The 18,906-nt window shown below is 37.3% G+C and overlaps 1 protein-coding gene across 1 annotated transcript in view; it reads right to left on the bottom strand.

Moving 5' to 3' along the window:
• The window catches only part of ALPK1 (alpha kinase 1), a 70,020-nt gene that overhangs the window by 3,375 nt on the left and 47,739 nt on the right, over positions 1-18,906 (bottom strand). The window contains exons 6-12 of the mRNA XM_044681648.1: positions 14,997-15,073; positions 12,841-12,936; positions 8,440-8,544; positions 5,744-7,871; positions 3,127-3,280; positions 2,162-2,324; positions 1,058-1,244 (exon numbers count right to left, since the gene is read on the bottom strand). Of these exons, the coding sequence (XP_044537583.1) occupies positions 1,058-1,244; positions 2,162-2,324; positions 3,127-3,280; positions 5,744-7,871; positions 8,440-8,544; positions 12,841-12,936; positions 14,997-15,073 (2,910 nt within the window). The remainder of the gene's footprint in view (positions 1-1,057; positions 1,245-2,161; positions 2,325-3,126; positions 3,281-5,743; positions 7,872-8,439; positions 8,545-12,840; positions 12,937-14,996; positions 15,074-18,906) is intronic.

Below are 18,906 nucleotides of genomic sequence, written 5' to 3'. Positions count from 1 at the left end.
ACCTAGTTTCATCTTGTTACCTTGTCTGTTGAATTTAAGGCCTCTGGCCAGAGTGACAGTTGGCTGTTATTTTTTCAGTTGGGAGTGGTGTAGCTGTACAAGTCTTCAATGTTCAGTTTTAGTCTCTCTTAAATCCCAGAGTGTGTTCCCACAAACCCCTTAGTTAATTTATAATATCCCTGGTGACCCCATTACCTTATATATATTTTCCTACACACTTGAGTCTTACTCCTTTTGAAAGATAGCTATAGTAAAAGGACTCATTTAGAAATACCAGCTCACAAGTTTGGACTGGCTTGGATTTTTCAAGTAATTGAAGAGGAAAAAAGCTAGGCTGGTAGCCTCATTAGGGTAACTGTCCACAACTGTTGCCTAGTCCTACAGATTAATTGTTCAAGAGCTTCCTTGATTGTGGGAGGCATCTTACAATCTCATCTGTACAATAAAAGTAAAAGTCTAGAAGATGGAATTGCTAGAGAAAATTTAATAAATAAGGAATCAAGGTAATAGGTAATAAATAAATAAGGAACCAAGGTAAAAAATACTTTACTAGTGAAAAATTTAAATAGTAATTCATGATTTTATAGTGGAATCTGGGGTTATATGGAACTAGATCCACTCCGAGATTATGAAAATTCAAGCACCTTGAATTCAGCAATTTCTCAATAAATGTTCATTGAATTGAATTGTGACTTTTAGAAATGAGGTAATATATATATATATATATATAGACAGAGAGAGAGAGAGAAAGAGAGAGAGAGGGAGAGGGAGGAAACAGAGACAGTACATAAGATCATATTTGATGCAGAATAATGAAAGCGGCCACCTTAATCTTGAATAGAATTTTATATCCCAAGATGGTACAATCTGTTTTTAAAATAATTTTTATTATCAGAAATGTACAGATAGGCAAACACAGATTTATAAATATATATAAAAATAAAATATATTTATATATATAGAAATAAATAAAAATAATATAAAATGAATACATATAGATGCACAAAGGATTATGTTTGGTTAAGAAGAAATGAAAGTGGTCACCATTTATACATACCTTGCAAATCAACCACAACATTTGTGTGGTTGGAAAACTCATAACAAAAATGTCCATAAGCCAATCCATATTCTGTAGCTTTGTACTCTGTTTTCACTACTTTTGCATTATTGGACAGTTTAACAAACTCTCCCAGAATGTAAGGCTCCACACTGACACATCCTTTAATTGTCTTGCCCTCTAAAATCTGAAAGACAACCAAGAGTGGTCATGGCAAAGCAGAGAGTCAGGGAACTACAATGGAAAGAGAAGCTAGTTTAGACTTGACTTTGGAGTCTGCCTTTGCCATTTACCTGTGTGACCCTGGGAAAGCCATATGATTTATTCAGGCCTCAATTTCCTTATATATAAAAAGGAGGGTTTTAAAAAACTCTTATTTCTATCATAGAATGGATGCTAAGTATCAATTCTAAGGCAGAAGAGTAGTAAGGACTAGGCAACTGGGGTTAAGTAACTTGTCCAGAGTAACACAGCAAGGAAGTGTCTGAGGCCAGATTTGAATCCAGAACTTCTTGTCTCTTGTGCTGACTACTCACTGAGCCACCTAGCTGCCCCCAAAAGGTGGAAGTTCTACTAGATGATGTCCAGCTCCAAGTCTCTGGTCCTACTGAGTGAACATGGTGGCTCAGCTTATGTAGCTACTTGCAAAAATGGCACATTTCTTATTTTCTCTGACAAATTTTCTAATGAATTGTTATTCTGGATCTTGAACGTGTCTGGCCATTGCCCCAATCATGCTAGGTTTGACTGTGACAATCATGCATTTCTGGGGTTTAAGTTGAATATTGAATAGAAGGGAAAGTATACATCACTAGTGACTTGCAGTGCCAGGTAGTGTATGTAGATAATACAGACTTCTATATTTGATATAGAATCAAATGTAGACTTAGAAGGCACTCAGATCCCCTTAAGCCCCTCATTTTTTACAAATGAGGTAACTGAGGCCCAGGTAGACTAAGTTCCCATTTTTTCCCCAGATTTTAAGTGGCAGAATTTGGATTTGAATTCAGGTGCTCCTTACCATACTGCCTCATAGTATTCTTTCAGAGGGACCTTGCTTTAGCTTTCATCCCTCTTGTTATATATATAGCATGAATTTCTTACCAGCAGGACTGTCGATGGGATATAGAAGATCTGTGTTGGGATCTTTTGCTCGTAGAGTCTTTTGTTAAACTCTGTGACATAGTATTGGGCAGTCATCTGCCTCTCCACATCAATGAAATGGTGCCAAAGTCCTTTTTGTGATTTATATTCTTTTCCAACATATCTGCAGGGTGGGAGGAAACGAACAGAAACCAGAGCAAGCTCTTTAAACCCAAGGCAGAACAGAAGAAGAAATTGATTTGATGTACTTGAGTGAGCTTTGAAGAACATAAAGCTCTCTCCATACAAATACAAGGTATTATTGCTTTGCCTCTCACTGTCGATCTTATTTCCTATATCTTGTGACTTCAGTGGTTTTTTTAGAGTAGCAGGTGAGCATATTTTGATCTTGAGTTCCTTTCTATTAATGCTACTGATTTTAAGGAGAAAATTTAATCTCACATTGCACCAGATATCTGGTGCAGGAATTGGATGTAATTCAATGGTAAGAACCCTAGATTTGGAGTGAGAGAAACCCTATGTTCAAATCTTGACCCTGATGCTTACTAACTGCGTGCCACTGGGAAAGTCACTTACCCTGAGTTTTCTTATTGGCAAAATTAGAAGACTGAATAGGATAAACTCCTTTCTAACCATAACCATCTCTGATTCTAAGAGGGGTATAGAGACTTGATTGGGTTACTATGACTCCCTTGGGCTTTGTGCATTTTCTGTGGGATTGGCTCTGATTTAAAATAGCCTAAACCAATTAGTTCATTCCCAATTGTTAACACTCAATCCCTCATCCTCATTGAAGTATGTATGGACTGCCAAACCCTTTGATCCAGAAAATGTCATTAATCCTCTCATCAAGGTACTTATTACTGGGCAGATCTACCCTGCACATAGGTAGCCTCTTCAGATTGATTAAGGAACTCCCTCAAATTACATAACAGAGACTTCCCTCCCTCCTTTTTGAGAAATACCTTCCCAGAATTTCTTCCTGGTGAAGGAGATGTATCCAAAAGGCATTCCTCTGTTTGCCTTTCTTCTTTACAACCAGGTAGTCACCAAAATATACAACAGTTTCCTGGGCTGTCCACAATTCTGATTTCTTGGAATATTTTAACAGAAGAGCATCTGAAAAAAAAAAGAAGAGGTGAAACTAGTCTTATCTTGAGCAAGGTTATTATAATCTAGGAAGAGAACTAAAAAAAAAACAGTGACCTTAAAGTACCCCATCTGGGACAATTTTTTTTTCAAAACATTAAAAAATAATCCCCCTCAAATCTTGTATTTTTTTTAACTTCTAGCTTCTAGACTAAAGGGCAATAACATGTGATGAATTTGCAACAAAGAGGAGCCTTTGGCTAATAAAACATTCTTTTGTGGGTGCTGGCAAGAAGCAATGTAAGATAAGGCAAGCATTTATGGAAGAAAAATTCATGAGGCACGAGTCATGGGATATATTTAGTTATCAGAAAATAGAAAAGTAATCATTTGGCAAGGGAGATACAATCCCATCATTTTTCAACACCCTGAGGTGACCTTGAAACATAGAATGCACAGGTACAACTGCGTAGCGTGGTCCAAAGAAAAGATCTCCCAAATGGCGTCACCCTGCCTCCATTTCCCTGGCCTTTTCCACTTCCTCTCCAGTTTTGGAACTATTGATCATAATCATATCAACTCTACCATTCTTACTGGATGGCATACATCAACCTACTTATCATCCTTATATCTTTCTTGGCCAAAAATACCTCTCCTTGACCACTACTCCTTTTGCATATTATCTCCCTCTGTCCAGGGGAGGCACCATCTTTGCTTTTTGTATTTGTTATCCCTGGCATTTAGTACAATGCCAGTGCTTAACCAACTCTTATTCCTTCCTTCCTTCTTTCCTTTCAATGTCTCATTTAAATCATGACTTTTCGAATTACTAGTTGTGAAGTTAATGAGCCAGATTATTTCCTCCTCTGTACAATGGGGATTTCAGTGAAGAACAAGGAAGATTATACATATGAAAGCAACATGTAAATGTTAAAGCAAGATGCAGATAAAAGGTGCTCTTAGTTTGTTTGCTCAGTCATTTTCAGCCATATCTGCCTCTTTGTGACCCCATTTGAGGTTTTCTGGACAAAGAAAATGGTTTGTCATTTTCTTCTCTACCTGTAAAGTTCCCTTTACAGATGAAGAAATGGAAGCAGAGTTAAGTGACTTTCCTAGTGTCACACAGCTAGTAAGTGTCTGAGGCTACATTTGAACTCAGATCTTCTTGACTCTAGGCGTGGCACTCTACTGCTGAACCTAGCTGCAGTGGTTTGTTACTAGTCCATTGATAGCAACTGGTAATTAATATCGTTGGTTACCTAATTCAAGCTTATGTTTTAGCCTCGAGGAGGTGAGCACTTGATTACCAAAAAAAAAAAAAAATCCCTTTGCAGATTTATGTCTTCTGAACTTTGCAAAAAATGGACATCTCTTAATTGTCACTTGATCCAGTGCTTTAGAGTGGGAAAGGTCTTAGAGTGGAATTCAAGAGATGACTGGATCCTAAATGGGACTTTCAGGGTCGTCATCTTGTCCAATTCCCTCATTTTAATCCATTAGGGACAGGTAAGGAGGTTGAGTGCTCCACCAAAGGCCACACTGGCACTATAAAAGAACATCACTTGATTTCCAGCTGTTACGTTCAGGCTTATTCCCAGCTACAAGGTCAGTCATATGCCACATTAATTGCACAGTATCCTGTGCACATACCTATCATGTTTGATGTCTGCCAGAGGGATCTGAGTATTTTGTGAATTTTGTGTCTCAGGGAATATTTTTTAAAGACCCTTTAAAGACTTTAAAACAAAGACTGTTTTAACAGAATCATAATTAAGTGTCAGTTCCAAGGCAGGAGAGTGGTAAAAGCTAGGCAATTGGAATTGAGTGACTTGTCCAGGATCACACATCTAGGAAGTATCTGAGGTCAGATTTGAATTCAGAACCTCCAGGCTTGGCTTTCTATCCACTGAGCCATCTAGATACCCCAGAACATTTTTTATGTGCTTTATGGATGTACTTTTTTTTAAACCCTTACTTTCTTAGAATCAATATTATGTATTGGTTCCAAGGCAGAAGAGTGGTAAGGGCTAGGCAATGGGGGTTAAGTGACTTGCCCAGGGTCACACAGATAGGAAGTGTCTGAGTCCATATTTGAACCCAGGACCTCCCATTTCTGGGCCTGGATGTGCTTAAAATTTTTTTTTTAAAGAAAATAAAGCCTTGGTCATTGTCACTGCCAGTTGGACTCCACATCCTCCCACCTTCAATAGAATCTCTCTTGGAACTAAGAGTAGTTAAACTAAACAAAACAATTTGTGTTAATGTTGAAATATGCCTCATTCTTCACCTAGAGTCTCCCACAACTCTTCTAAGAAGGAGACCTCTAACTATTCAATTGAGTCCCCCAAGGATTTATTGAGGTTGCCAATGAATGAGGAAGTACTCTGTTCAACTTCACAAAGCTTCCCCAATCAAGACCCAACTCAGTGGCTATTTGAAGTTAGATTCTTGCTCCTCCCTCCCCTTCCGCATCTGTGGGAGGGCTTTACTTACTGTGTGCTTGGTGGAGATCCCTAGGTCTAAAAACTCCAGTGTTCTCTAGTCTCTGGAATAGCCAATCATGTCCTACTCCTGATAGAAGTTTCTCAAAGTCATTGTCCTCCAGGGTGCGAGCTTCTAGGACTTCTTGCTTGATCTTTCCTGGTATAGACATAGAAGAGCTTCCACTAGAATTCAGAAATGAGAGGGGGCTTCCCACCTCCGAACCACTGGAGAAGTCAGGTGAAGTGAGCCACCCTGATAAGGAGGAACTAGAATTCTGCCTATAGTTTCCAAGTTGATTCCTTCCACCATGGTCCTCTGTGGTGGTATCATCACAAAGGATGGGGAAGGGTCTGCTATCATTTGCTCGGGAACCATGGACATTATTCACCATCTGACAGGTTTGCTCTCCCAAAGCATTCACTCTATGAGATGCACTTTCATTTGCCCAGTGACCCACCTTGCCACTAGTGAGCTCCATGTCTTTGTTCTCTGTAGAGGCATCTGATTCAACCATTTGCTTTTCTGTGAGCTCATTTGCTGCTGTGGTAACTTTCTTTCCAGACCAGTGATAGGTGAAAGAACTATCATCCACAGTGGATTTGTTGGCTATAGAACAAGCAGAAGAGACTTTGGTATTTTTAGGTTGGTCCAAGGAAGCATGCTCCATACTTTCTGTGGTTTCTCCTTCCAAATCTATCCAAGAAGCAGGTCCTCTCAACATGGGTTCTTTGTTTCTTTCAGTGATTTTTACTCCATTCCTCACTCTGAGATTCCCATCAGCTTCAGGCAACCCATCAATCATCTCAAATGAATCTGACTCTTCTGGGGAAGACAATGAGATGATCTCCATGGATTTTCTAGAAGTAAGGGAACAAGGAGAAGATACCTGCAAGTGTTCAAAAAGGGGAGTGCCATTTTTGGATTCCATATTTCTGATTTCCTGGAAACTTTCTAATTCTAGTTCACTGTTGTCTAAGATTGCTTTACCAGAGCCTGAGGCCATGTCTGTTGCCTCGTGGGGAGCCAAGGGAGTTTGCTTACATTGTTGACTTCGAGATGCATCTAAGCAATCTTCTTTAGAGTCTTTGAGAGAGGGAAGATGAGGCACTGAAGCCAATGGATGGAGATGACTATTTTCAGCATAGTTCTCCAGGTCCTCAGTCAGGGCTGTGGAACACTGTGTGTCCACTAGCCTTTTTTCTTGAATGATCTCCCTTCTAACTGGTGCATCATCAGCATGATTATCTACTTGCTCCCAGCTAGAAGAAAGGCTGGATCCTGATATCTTGCTCCAAGAGCTTGATGTCTGGCTTTCATTCAGAGAGTTGCCAGAAACATCACCTTCTCTATTATTGAGGTGGTCTGGTGGTTCAGTTTCTGTCCCTTCATCAAGTGAGAAGCAAACTGCATCTGACCGAGGCAATTTTCTTCTTTCTTTTCCTTGGAGTTTCCTGTGATTCTGGCTGGCCTTTTGTGAAGAAGGTATTTCAATGCCTTTCTGACTTAACGATTTGTCGTCAATGGTACTAAGTGTATCTGTATTTTTTGTCTCCGTTCTCAAGGCTGTGATACAAGCTCCCGTTTTCACTGCATTGCTCCTATTTCTGTGGTTCTCGCACATACTTTCAAATACTTCACACACTGCAGCATGGTGTTGGGAATGCCTTTCAAGGACTTCTTTGAAGTCAACTTTCCCATGCAAAATGGGTTGATCAATCCAAGATTTGTAACTCTCCGGGACATAAGATCTGTCATCCAGATTGTAGAAACTCTGGACTTTCAAAAACTCCTTAATCTGCTCAATAGCAGACATGACCTCCTGAGCCAGTATTTCTTTGTCTTGAGTCCCTGTTGAGGTGGAATAAGCATACAATTTCCCCACTGCTTCTCTACAAAGTTTATCTGAAACACAAACTGCCTCAGTCTCCCCAAAGAGGCTTCGGTAGACTGTGGTGAGACAGAAAGCAGCTTTGATGAAACTATGAAGTGCCTGTTTTCCAGCAACTAGGTCATTGTCTTTTTTAGTGAGGAGGCCAATTTCAAAGGCTTCTTTGGCTTCAGTTAAATACAAGTTTCTCTTTTCTGGAGGGCAGTCACTAGAGTTACTATAGGACAATAAACACGTGCCTCGGATATTCTATGGGAAAAAATAAAATTGGAGATTGAGTTAAAAACGTGGGGTTTCGTTTTACTAGAGCTTAGAATGGAAAGATCTTGGAGCTGAGTCGTCTTGGGAGAATCTTTGGAAATGCATAATTAAATAGCATGGAAAGATAGAGGACATTGTGTGTGTCTATTTACCATTCCATTATAACCTTGACATTTCTCTGTTAAAGATGATTGACCCATGAGTTCTTGTCCATAGGGCAGAGGCATGGACACAAGTTGTCTACATTCAAACTAAAGCAATTAAACATATATGCTCACACAAACAGATCTTTCATCAATATGCATTTAGATAATAATACTTGGTACTCAAGGACAGATGGCATTTTATTGCTCAAGCAGAATTAACTTAGCTCCTACCATGATGCTACAATACTAAGTATTAAAGCCTTTCCCCTACATGAATAGTCTCTAAACTAATACTGTCAATTACATAGCAGGAAGCCTGGCTTAACTGGATTGATTTTTTTCCCTACCACTGGGTAAATCTGAAAGGCCATAGGGAAGGAAAGACTAATGGGTTTGCTCTACACACTTACCACAGCTGTGAGCACAAAAAGAGGAGTATACTGGCTAAAGGCAGCAGCCAGCTTGCAGGCTGCTGCTGCTGACAGCAAATGGTGATCGAACTCCCTGAGAAGGTTCTGCAAGAGAAGAGAAAAGTTGAGATGACTCAGAAACCTTCTCCACCAGGAGCCAAATGGTTGGTTGTGTGTTAAATTTTTCTACTCCAGATTCCCACTTGGGCTTCTGAGTCTTGACTCTCCTCACATTGACAATGAAAATTCAGCAGGAAAGAGGAGTAAGGGGGTACTGGGGTTCCACCTGTGTCTAAAGCCCTCCTCCTTTCTCCCTTCTCTCCCTTACTTGCTTCCCAAAGAGAATAGGATTTTACTTAGACCTCTGATGATTATTGCATGTTTACTGGCAAAGATCTCATTGGCTGTGATTTAATAGCAATTAAAGGGGAAGTACACCTTTTCTGTTTTGGTATAAACAGAATTCTGCTGGTATCAATGGAGCTTAAGGTCTAGTAAAAGTTCTTTGAGAGAAAGGACAGCTTTGTTGTTGCCTTCATGTACAAAAAACACTCAGCACAGTGCCCTGCACATAATGGGGGCTCCATAAATGCCTGTTGATTAAATAAATATTTGAAGTAAGGTTTTGTCTGGCCCTCCCCACAAAGTGGCATTCTTACTTTCAACATTCAATAAAAAAGTTTCTTTTAATAATGTGTTAATCTAAAAATTCTCAGATTGTCATCCTTCTTTAGAACACGGATGAGTAAATACCCTTGAATTTACAACAGAATTCTATTATAGCATAGTAGGACAAGAGACTAGACAAAATGGTCCAAGAGTCTTGATTTTAGCTGGAAAATATGAAAACTCCTAAACTAATATGTTTCCATTTTATCAATCTACACACCCATTATGAAAATAAATCATGTTTGTTTGTTTCTTTAGAGAAGAACAATTTGATAAAATTATTTTCATCAAGGTTCATATGAGAATTTGCTATTCCTCCAGAAGAGATGTTCTTAACTTTTTTTGTTTGTGGACAATTTTGTCAATCCAGTGAAGCCTGTGGTCCCCTTCTCAGAATAATGTATTTAAAGGCATAAAAGAAAATACATAGGATTATAAAAGAAACCAGTTGTATTGAATAAAGATGCTATATTTTTCTCACTTGCATTCATTAAATTTATTAATGGACCAAGGAGTTTGTGAATGCCAGGTTGAGATGATTTCTCATCATTCCTCACAGGATTCTTTCTTTTAAAAAATTATATCCCCTTGGGGATGCTGACTCTAAATGATCACTCTATTGCAAATAGTAATAATATGGAAATGGGTTTTGAACAATGATACATGTAAAACCCAGTGTAATTGCTCATTGGCTACAGGAGTAGGGGGAGGAGAGGAGGGAAAGAACATGAATCATGTAACCATGGAAAATATTCAAAAATAAGTAAATAAATAAATAAAAATAAAAAAGAAATGGTATCTGCAACTGATAAATGACCAAAGGACATGAACTGGTAGTTCTCAAGTGAAAAAATACAAGCCCTATATAACCATAGGAAAAATTGCTTAAAAATACCTAATTAGAGAAACACAAATTAAAGCAACTCTGTAGTTATACCTCGCATCTATCAGATTGGGAAAATTAACCAAAAAAAATGGAAAATGACAAGAGGCAGCTAGATCTGCCTTGTGGATAGAGTACCAGGCTTAGAATCCAGAGGTCCTGGTTTCAAATCAAGCCTCAGACACTTCCTAGCTATGTGGCCCTGGACAAGTCATTTAACTCTGATTGCCTAGCCATTGCTGCTCTTCTGTCTTCGACCTGATGCTAAGATAGAAAGTAAAGGTTTTTTAAAAAAGAAAAGAAAAGAATAAATGTTGGTGATACTCTGGGAAAACAGGCATATTAATACATTTGGTGGAGCTGTGATTAGTATAGCCATTCTAGAAAACCATTTGGAACTATATCCTAAAAGCCACTAAACTGTATATACCCTTTGACTCAGGAATACCATTTTGTGGTCTATACTCAAAAAACCCCAAAAGAGTAAAAAATATGCAAAAAATAGATATATACCTACAGCACCTCTTTCTGTAGCAACAAAAAAATCTGAAAACTAAGGGATTACCCATCACTTAGGGAATGGCTGAACAAACTATGACCTACAAATATAATGGGATACTGTTAATCCCTAAGAAATGACAATAGAGCTGGCTTCAGAGACTCCTGGGAAGACTTGTATGAATTGATACGGAGAAAAGTGAACAGAATCAGAAGAGCAATTTTTACTATAACAACCACTTTGTAAAAATGAATTAAGATCAACCCAATGATCAACAATGATTCTAGAGGGTCAGTGAACAAAACTATCTAACCCCAGAGTGAGGGGAGTTAAACAAATAAGCAAAATAGGATGCTTGGTTTGGGGCATGGCCAATATGAGACCTGTTATGAATATCTGCTATTCATGTTTTGTTTGTTTTGTCCTCAGTGGGAGGGAGAGAAAGATAAAAACTTAAACATTTAAAAACATTAATCACAAAGAAAAAAATTATTAACAGCTTTAAAGATCACAAAGATTGTGAGCAAAAAAAAATGAAATATTTTAAAACGTAACAGCTTATGTTGTAACAATGTGCTCATAAGCTTTTGTTTGCTCATTCTTCTCACACATTTTTCCTTTTTCTATTACAGCTATTATGTTCTGGGGTTATTTCTATCATTTTGCATTGTTTCACATAACTCCTTTCCATATTTCTTGATAAAATAGGAGTGGCTCAAGGGAGGGAGGGGGCAGGCTTTGAAGCCTGATTCAGTCCAAGTGACAATAGGGAAGCTCTGGGAGAGCTATTTTCCTTGTGGTTATGATGATTCAAGAGTTGGTCTTGTGTCATAATGAAAAATCATTCAATTGGCTGCAGAGCCAGAAGAATGGATAATTTGGAAATTACTGAGCTAAGTGTTAAAAAAAAGAGTCAATTTGATCCTTCATTGCTCTTTTCCTTTGCAGTTCTGAGAAGATAGGACTACTTTGATCTAGCCTTGAGATTTCAGTGGGAGAAGGATGATAGCCCTATGTCCCATACAACCATGATGACTGTGGCCAGCTCCGTCTCTCCATGTTTATTCTTTCTTGAACTTTGACTAAAAGGTTATTCTGGGATGGAAGTGTATAGGAGACTTGCTGAGTTCAGGAGATCGAGAGATCCCATCAGAAGTCCTATTGGTGGTCAGAGCTAAATGGCAACAGTAGTAGTGGTCATTGGATCAGTGGTGGTGAACACCAGAAGAGGGAAAGAGAGTTTCAGCCCTCTCTCCCCAGTGACTTTGTATGTATGAGGGGAGAGTGTATCTTGGATTTTAGAGGAAATGTTCTAACTCTTCTTATATTGACTCATTTAACACTTTCTGCAAAAGCTAATTAAGTCAGGGGTGGCTAGGTGGCTCAGTGGATTGAGAGCCAGACCTTGGAATTAGGAGGTCCTGGGTTCAAATATGACTTCCAACACTTCCTAGCTGTGTGATTCTGGGCAAGTCACTTAACCCCCATTGCCTAGCTCTTACCACTCTTCTGCCCTGGAGCCAATGTACAGTATTGATTCTAAGTCAGAAGGTAAGGCTTTTAAAAAAAAAGCAAATGAAATCTGCTTTGCTAAATGTTAATGGGGAATAAACTAGTGGATATTTGTGATCAACAATACTAGGAACCTTCCTTCCTCTCACTGTGACCCTTAGGGAAAGTAATAATCAGCCACCCTCTGTAGACTCACTCAGACAGTGTTAGTGCTGATTGTCGGGAGTGACCTCATTGGGAATCCACAATGTTTATTCATCTTAATTTAATAATTCCCTTATATTGATATAACATTATTTATTTTAGCCATTCCCCATTTATTGGATATTAAAGTAATTTCTCAAGTTTTTTTTTAATTACAAATAATGTGGCCATAAATATCTTTGAACAGTGTTTTTTTTGTTGTTGTTTTGTTTTAATTATACTTTTGGGATACATTCTAAAAATATACTCCTTGAGTAAATTATTTTTGTAATTTATAGTATACTCTCAGATTGATCTTCAAAATGATTCTGCCAACTTGCAAGTCCAACAACAATGCACGATTCTACCTGTTTATTCATGACTCCTCCAACATTGACTTTTATTATTTTAGGGTATTTTTGCCAATTTTTACTTTGATACTGTTCGAGTTGTCTTTCCTTTGATTATTAACAAGGTTGGGCAAATATACAATTGATTATAATTTGCACTTCTTTTTTTGTGATTTGTCTTCTTGTATTCTTTGACAATTCAACCTATGTTGTTTATTAGATAAAAAATGCAGGAACCAATATGCTGATGGAATTTTTGTAGGTGATTCCATTTAATAACATCTTTGAGACCAAATGATCATTACCAAGGAAATTTGAGGGTTGTTTTTAAATTTTTCATAATCTTTTTTGCTCATGGAAACAAAGATGTCTGCCAGAATTCCCAGCGATGTAGCAATTCCCTGCAGAGAAAAACAAAAGGGTTTAAGTATTTAGGGTGGATTATTGTTTGAATCTCTGGCTTGCCCAAAGAAGGCTATCTTTAGTATAAATTGAGCCCCTCCTCTGTACTCCTAAAAATTCCAGCAGCTTGGCACTAGGAATGCCTTTAACCTGAAGGTCACAAGCATCATGGTGAAGTGGGATGAGCAGTCAGCAGATGTGGCTTTTAATCCTGACTTTGTCACCAAATCACTTTGAGATGCCAAACAAGTTATTTAACTCTTTTCCCCTGTAAAATGAGGGAGTGATTGAATACTTAGGTTCCTTCTCTTTCCCACTACTCTATCCAGGAAGCCTGAAGACATGTGGATTTGCCAAAAGCACTGACATTTCTGGATAGTTCTCTAATTTTCATTGAATTATCACTACAGACTCATTCTCAGGGTTTCTAGGTAGTAGGAATTGTTATTTAAACAACAACAACCTCACCCACACTACATTAGAACAGGAGGATACAAATCATAGACTTAGAGCTAGAAGGGTCCTCAGATCCCATCAAAATTCAATAACATTTTACAGATAAGGAAACTAAGGTTCAGAGGAATTAAGTGATTTGTGTAATATCTCATAGGAAGCAAATAAGACTCAGATTTTGAATCTAAAGCCTCTGATTCCAGAATCAGAGTTTTTTTTTTTCTATTATATTAAAGTTTCATCTACACGCACATAGATAGAGGGCTGGACTTGGCATCAGGAAGGAAATAGAGATAGGAAGAAGGAAGAAAAAGAGAAAATAAGGAAGGAAGGGGAAAAGAAGGAAGAGAGAAGAAGGGAGGAAGGAAATGAAAGAGGGTAGTAGAAAGAAAATTAATCAGGTACCTACTATTTGCCAGACACTATGCTAAGTGCTTTACAAACACTGTCTTTCTGATTCTCACAACTTCAGGAGAGAGCTGCTATTAAAAATTCCCCAGTTTATAGTTGGGGGGGTACTGAGGCAGACAGACCAAGAGACCTCAAATCTGACTTCAGAGTCTATCTGGGGTTGTGATCCTGGGTAAGTCATTTAACTTCCATCTGTCTCAGTTTCCTCATCTGTAGAATGGGCATGACAATATTGTAATGATTTGATATCTATAAAATGTTTTATTAACTTTAAAGTGCTATATAAATGCTAGCAATTATTATTACTACTTTACCCAGAGTCTCCCAGAGGTTTAATTAGTATTTAGAACATTCTCATGTAATTACATAGGATGAGAACATCAAAGATAAAAGACCTTGCTTTTAAAGTTGCTATATAAAGAACCTAGATTAATATTTTAGCTATATCAATGATGTCTCAGAGTACTGGTTTCCAAAGAAGAAGACTCAAAAACCCCAAATGAAGGGGCAGCACAGCTCTGTGGGGTTACTATAAGGAGTTTATTCAGTTCCAATAAAATATGCAAAGATAATAAGGGGCTAAATGCCAACAATTTTATAGTATTGATGCTTTTTTGGGGACCTAATGAGATTTTTTACACTGATCTTTTGGATTAAAAATGACCTTTTATTTTCTTATTAAGATTTATACAATGTAAATCATAAAAATGTTCCTAATTTCATAGTATTTCTTTATCATTATGTACCTTAATAGTACATATTTTTAGGGAGGGGTTGTGAAATGTTTTGATATTAAAAAGAGCTTATCATATAGGAAAAGGTAGGGAATTACTTGTCTTGGGATAATTTAGAAAAATAGACACTAGAATAACAACTTTACATATATCCAAATCAATTACTTTAAATTCTTCTGGAAGTAGGTAAACTAAAAATTCCAAGAAAACAAATAAAATTTAAGTAGATAGTTTTCAGAATTTCTTTGGCCTAAGACCCATCTGTGAATGAGGGCAAAATCAGGAATCAAAGCATACCACTGTATTATGCTTGCTATCCATCATGCAGAGGATAAATAAAATTAAGATGATCTAGGAAAATAAAATTTATATTTTAATCATCTTTAAACAAAGTGACAGAGAGAAACAGATAGGTACAGAGACAGATACTATTTAAGGGGAAAGGAAAAGAATCAACTCACCTTTTTATCTGGCTGAGGAAGTTCCAAATACCCTATGATTGAAGCCCAAATTAACTCTGCAGCTTCATACCACATTCCTGAAATGAAGCAGATTAATAGTTTGCAACCATCTGGGTTTCTTATGCCTTTGAACATCCTTAAAAATACTCAGTACAGAGTTGGGTTAATTTTATTTAACAATCTGTTTTTGACATCTGAATACTTGTCTTTTTTTTCAAACTCACAGGGATGGGTAAGAGCAATCAGGAGCACTGAAATTGGAATAGAGATGAATATAAGCTCACTTCTGAACTCTGTTGGTTACCAGAATAATCTTATACAAGGCACTCAACTACTTTGGTGTTGCTATTCTTGTTGAGTCATTTCAGTTGTGTCTACCTTTCACATACCCATCTGAAGTTTTCTTGGCAAAGATACTGTAGTGATTTGCTACTTCTTTCTCCAGCTCATTTTACAGATGGAGAAACTGAGGCAAACAAGGTTAAGTGATTTGCCCGGGGGTTACATATCTAATAAGTGATGGTAGTCAGTTTTAAACTCATGAAGATGAGTGTCCCTGATTCCAAGCACAGTGCCCCATCCATTATGCCACCCAGCTGCCCTATGTAGCTCCTTTTAGCCTTAGTTTCTTCATTAGTAAAATGAAGGAGCTGGCTGAAATTATCTCAAGGGTCTTTTCCAGATTTAAATCCTATAATCCTATGACCTTCTTCCAGTATTAAAATTACACATGGGCTTAAAATTAGAAATTGTTGCTCTCTCAGGATAGTAAGGTTTACTACTTTATGTACTGAGGCAAAAGATCACTAATTATCACTTGGAGACCTGAAAGAATTTTAAGGAAGTTTCCAAAGAAGTTAATCTACAAATAAGCAATAGTTTTGTCACTAAGAAAATTGAGTTTTGTTAAGTGTCTTCAGGACAATGGAGAGAGATGTTACCTGAGCTCAAGAATAACATTCTTGAAAGATTATATTTATGCCAAATTATACTGCCATATTTAAAACTGTTTTTATTAATTTTTATTTTTTTAGAATATTTTCCCATGGTTACATGATTCATGTTCTCTTCCTCCCCTCTTCCCTCCCCCCTTCCAGAACTGATAAGCAATTCCACTGGTTTATACATGTCTTATTACTCAAAACCTATTTTCTTATTATTCATATACTTGTAATAGAGTAATCTTTTAAAAACCACAACCGCAAATCATATACCCATATAACCAAGTGATAAATCATATGTTTTTCTTTTGCGTTTCTACTCCCACAGTTCTTTCTCTAGATGTGGATAGCATTCTTTTTCATAAGTTCCATGGGATTGTTCTTTGCTATTAGTAGCAAAGTCTTGATTGTTACATAATGTTTCAGTTTCTGTGTACAGTGTTCCCCTGGTTCTGCTCATTTCATTCTGTATCAGTTCATGGAGGTCTTTCCAGTTCATATAGAAATCAATCAGTTCATCATTCCTTATAGCACAATAGTATTCCATCACCATCATATACCACAATTTGTTCAGTCATTTCCCAATTGAGGGACACCCTCTCATTTTCCAAATTTTGCCACCATGAAAAGCACAGCTATAAATATTTTTATACAAATATATATTTTTTAATCTCTTTTGGGTACAAACCCGGTGGTGGTATAGCTGCATCAAAGGGCATATGGTCTTTTAAAGCCCTTTGGGCATAATTCCAAATTGCCTCCCAGAATGGCCAACCACAACTCCACCAGCAATGCATTAGTGTCCTGATTTTGCCACATCCCCTCCAACATTTATTATTTCCTTTACTATCATACTGGCCAATTTGCTAGGTGTGAAGTGATACCTTAGAGTTTATACTGTCATGTTAAAGGGACTGTGACCAAAACTAAGATTTCATGAGGTGAAAGAATTCCCAGGGGAGGAAATTGATGCCCTCTTTAAAATGTAAAATCCTAGGGGGACCTAGTACACTTTACCTTGCAAACATGTCCCAGGGAGATTAAGTAATTTACTGGGAATTACACAGCCAGTGTTTATATTAAAGGCAGGACCCCAAACCAGGTCTTCCTGGCTTTGGGATTAACTGTCCATTATGCTTTTTTGTTATAATCTTAAATTTATAATGTTTAAATATAGAGGTTAAAACTTCTTATTGGTCAGGACCTGTGATTGCAATAATGTAGGGCACACTGTTTGGAGAGCATCTAGAACCAATTCAATTCAATAAATATTTATTAAGTATCTAATGTGTGCCAGGCATAGGGTTAACCAGGTTAAAATGTAATTGGGAAATAATTAACAAATAAAAATACAACAGAACATAGATAATGCTAATATGTGATTTTTTTAAGTCAATATATCACTGAAGGGATCTTTATGGACAATTTAATTGTCCTCTTCTTCCATTTCAGTTAGACTGTGCATGTTGTAGGGGATCCTGGAAAGGAAACTTTTTCTACCAAGATTGCATTTGCTTGTTTATATAGTCTCAGAGAGTTGCTTGGGGCATTGAGAAATTTAGTGATTTGACCAAAATTTCACAGTCAATATGTGCCAGATGTGAAACTTGAACTTGGGACTTCCCAACTCAGAGGCTGGATCTCTAGTCACTGACATGCTATCTTTCAGATGAACTTGCTATTATTATTTTATTCATAGCACTCTTTTAAAATAGCAATATTTTGTAATAACAGTCTGATAGGCACCTCAAACTCAACATATCAAAAACAGAACTCCTTACCTTCCCTTGCCACTATGTACTACTATGCTTCCATTCGCTCAGTTTTAAAACCATTGAGTCATTCTTTTTCTTTTTAAATTGAACCCTTATCTTCTGTCTTAGAGTCAATACTAAGTATGGATTCCAATGTAGAAGAGCAATAAGGGCAAAGCCCTTGCCCAGGGTCACATGGTTAGAAAGTGGCTGAGGTCAAATTTGAGCCCTGGACCTCCTGTCTCTAGTCCTGGCTCTATCCATTAAACCCTACTGAGCTATTCTTAATGTTTCATTCTCCCTCATTTCATAGTTAATCTTGTCAATGCTGCCAAATCTTGTAAATTTTACCTCTTCAATATCTCTGGCATCCATCCTTTTTTTTCTCCAGTCCTATGAATACTGTCCTAATTCAGACTTTCGGCACCTGTATTTAGTCTGTGAGAAAATTCATTCTTATTATTTTGATTTCTAAAATTTTTTTGGTAACATTACATTTCTGCTCAAGCCTCTTTTTCATTCCTCCATTCTGACAGACCTAGGAATGTGCTTTAAATTCCTTGCCCTAAAGCAGTTTCTAAAATTGGGATATTTCCAACACATCACAGTAGCAAGAGGTAGAAAGAGAAACACCATTTAAAATCACCCTAGACAATATAAAATACTTGGGAATCTATTTACCAAAACAAACACAGCAATTATACGAAAACAACTACAAAACACTTTCCAAACAAATAAAACTGGATCTCAACAATTGGAAAGCCATTAATTGTTCATGGGTAGGACGAGCTAACATAATAAAAATGACCATTCTACCCAAATTAATTTATCTATTTAGTGCCATACCTATCAAACTACCAAAAAACTTCTTTACTGAATTAGGAAAAACTATAACAAACTTCATATGGAATAACAAAAGATCAAGAATATCAAGGGAAATAATGGGGAAAAATGCGAAGGAAGAGGGCCTAGCAGTACCAGATATTAAACTATATTATAAAGCAGCAGTCATTAAAACAATATGGTACTGGCTAAGAGATAGAAGGGAGGATCAGTGGAATAGACTTGGTGTTAATGACATCAGCAAGACAGTATATGATAAACCCAAAGAGCCCAACTTTTGGGACATGAATCCACTATTTGACAAAAATTGATGGGAAATTTGGAAAACAATATGGGAGAGATTAGGTTTAGATCAACATCTCACACCCTACA

The sequence above is a fragment of the Gracilinanus agilis genome, chromosome 6 (assembly GCF_016433145.1).
Source record: "Gracilinanus agilis isolate LMUSP501 chromosome 6, AgileGrace, whole genome shotgun sequence".
In the NCBI taxonomy this organism is placed as follows: Eukaryota; Metazoa; Chordata; class Mammalia; order Didelphimorphia; family Didelphidae; genus Gracilinanus; species Gracilinanus agilis.
The sequence above is the reverse complement of the archived record's forward strand: the minus strand, read 5'-3'. Positions and strand labels throughout refer to the sequence as shown.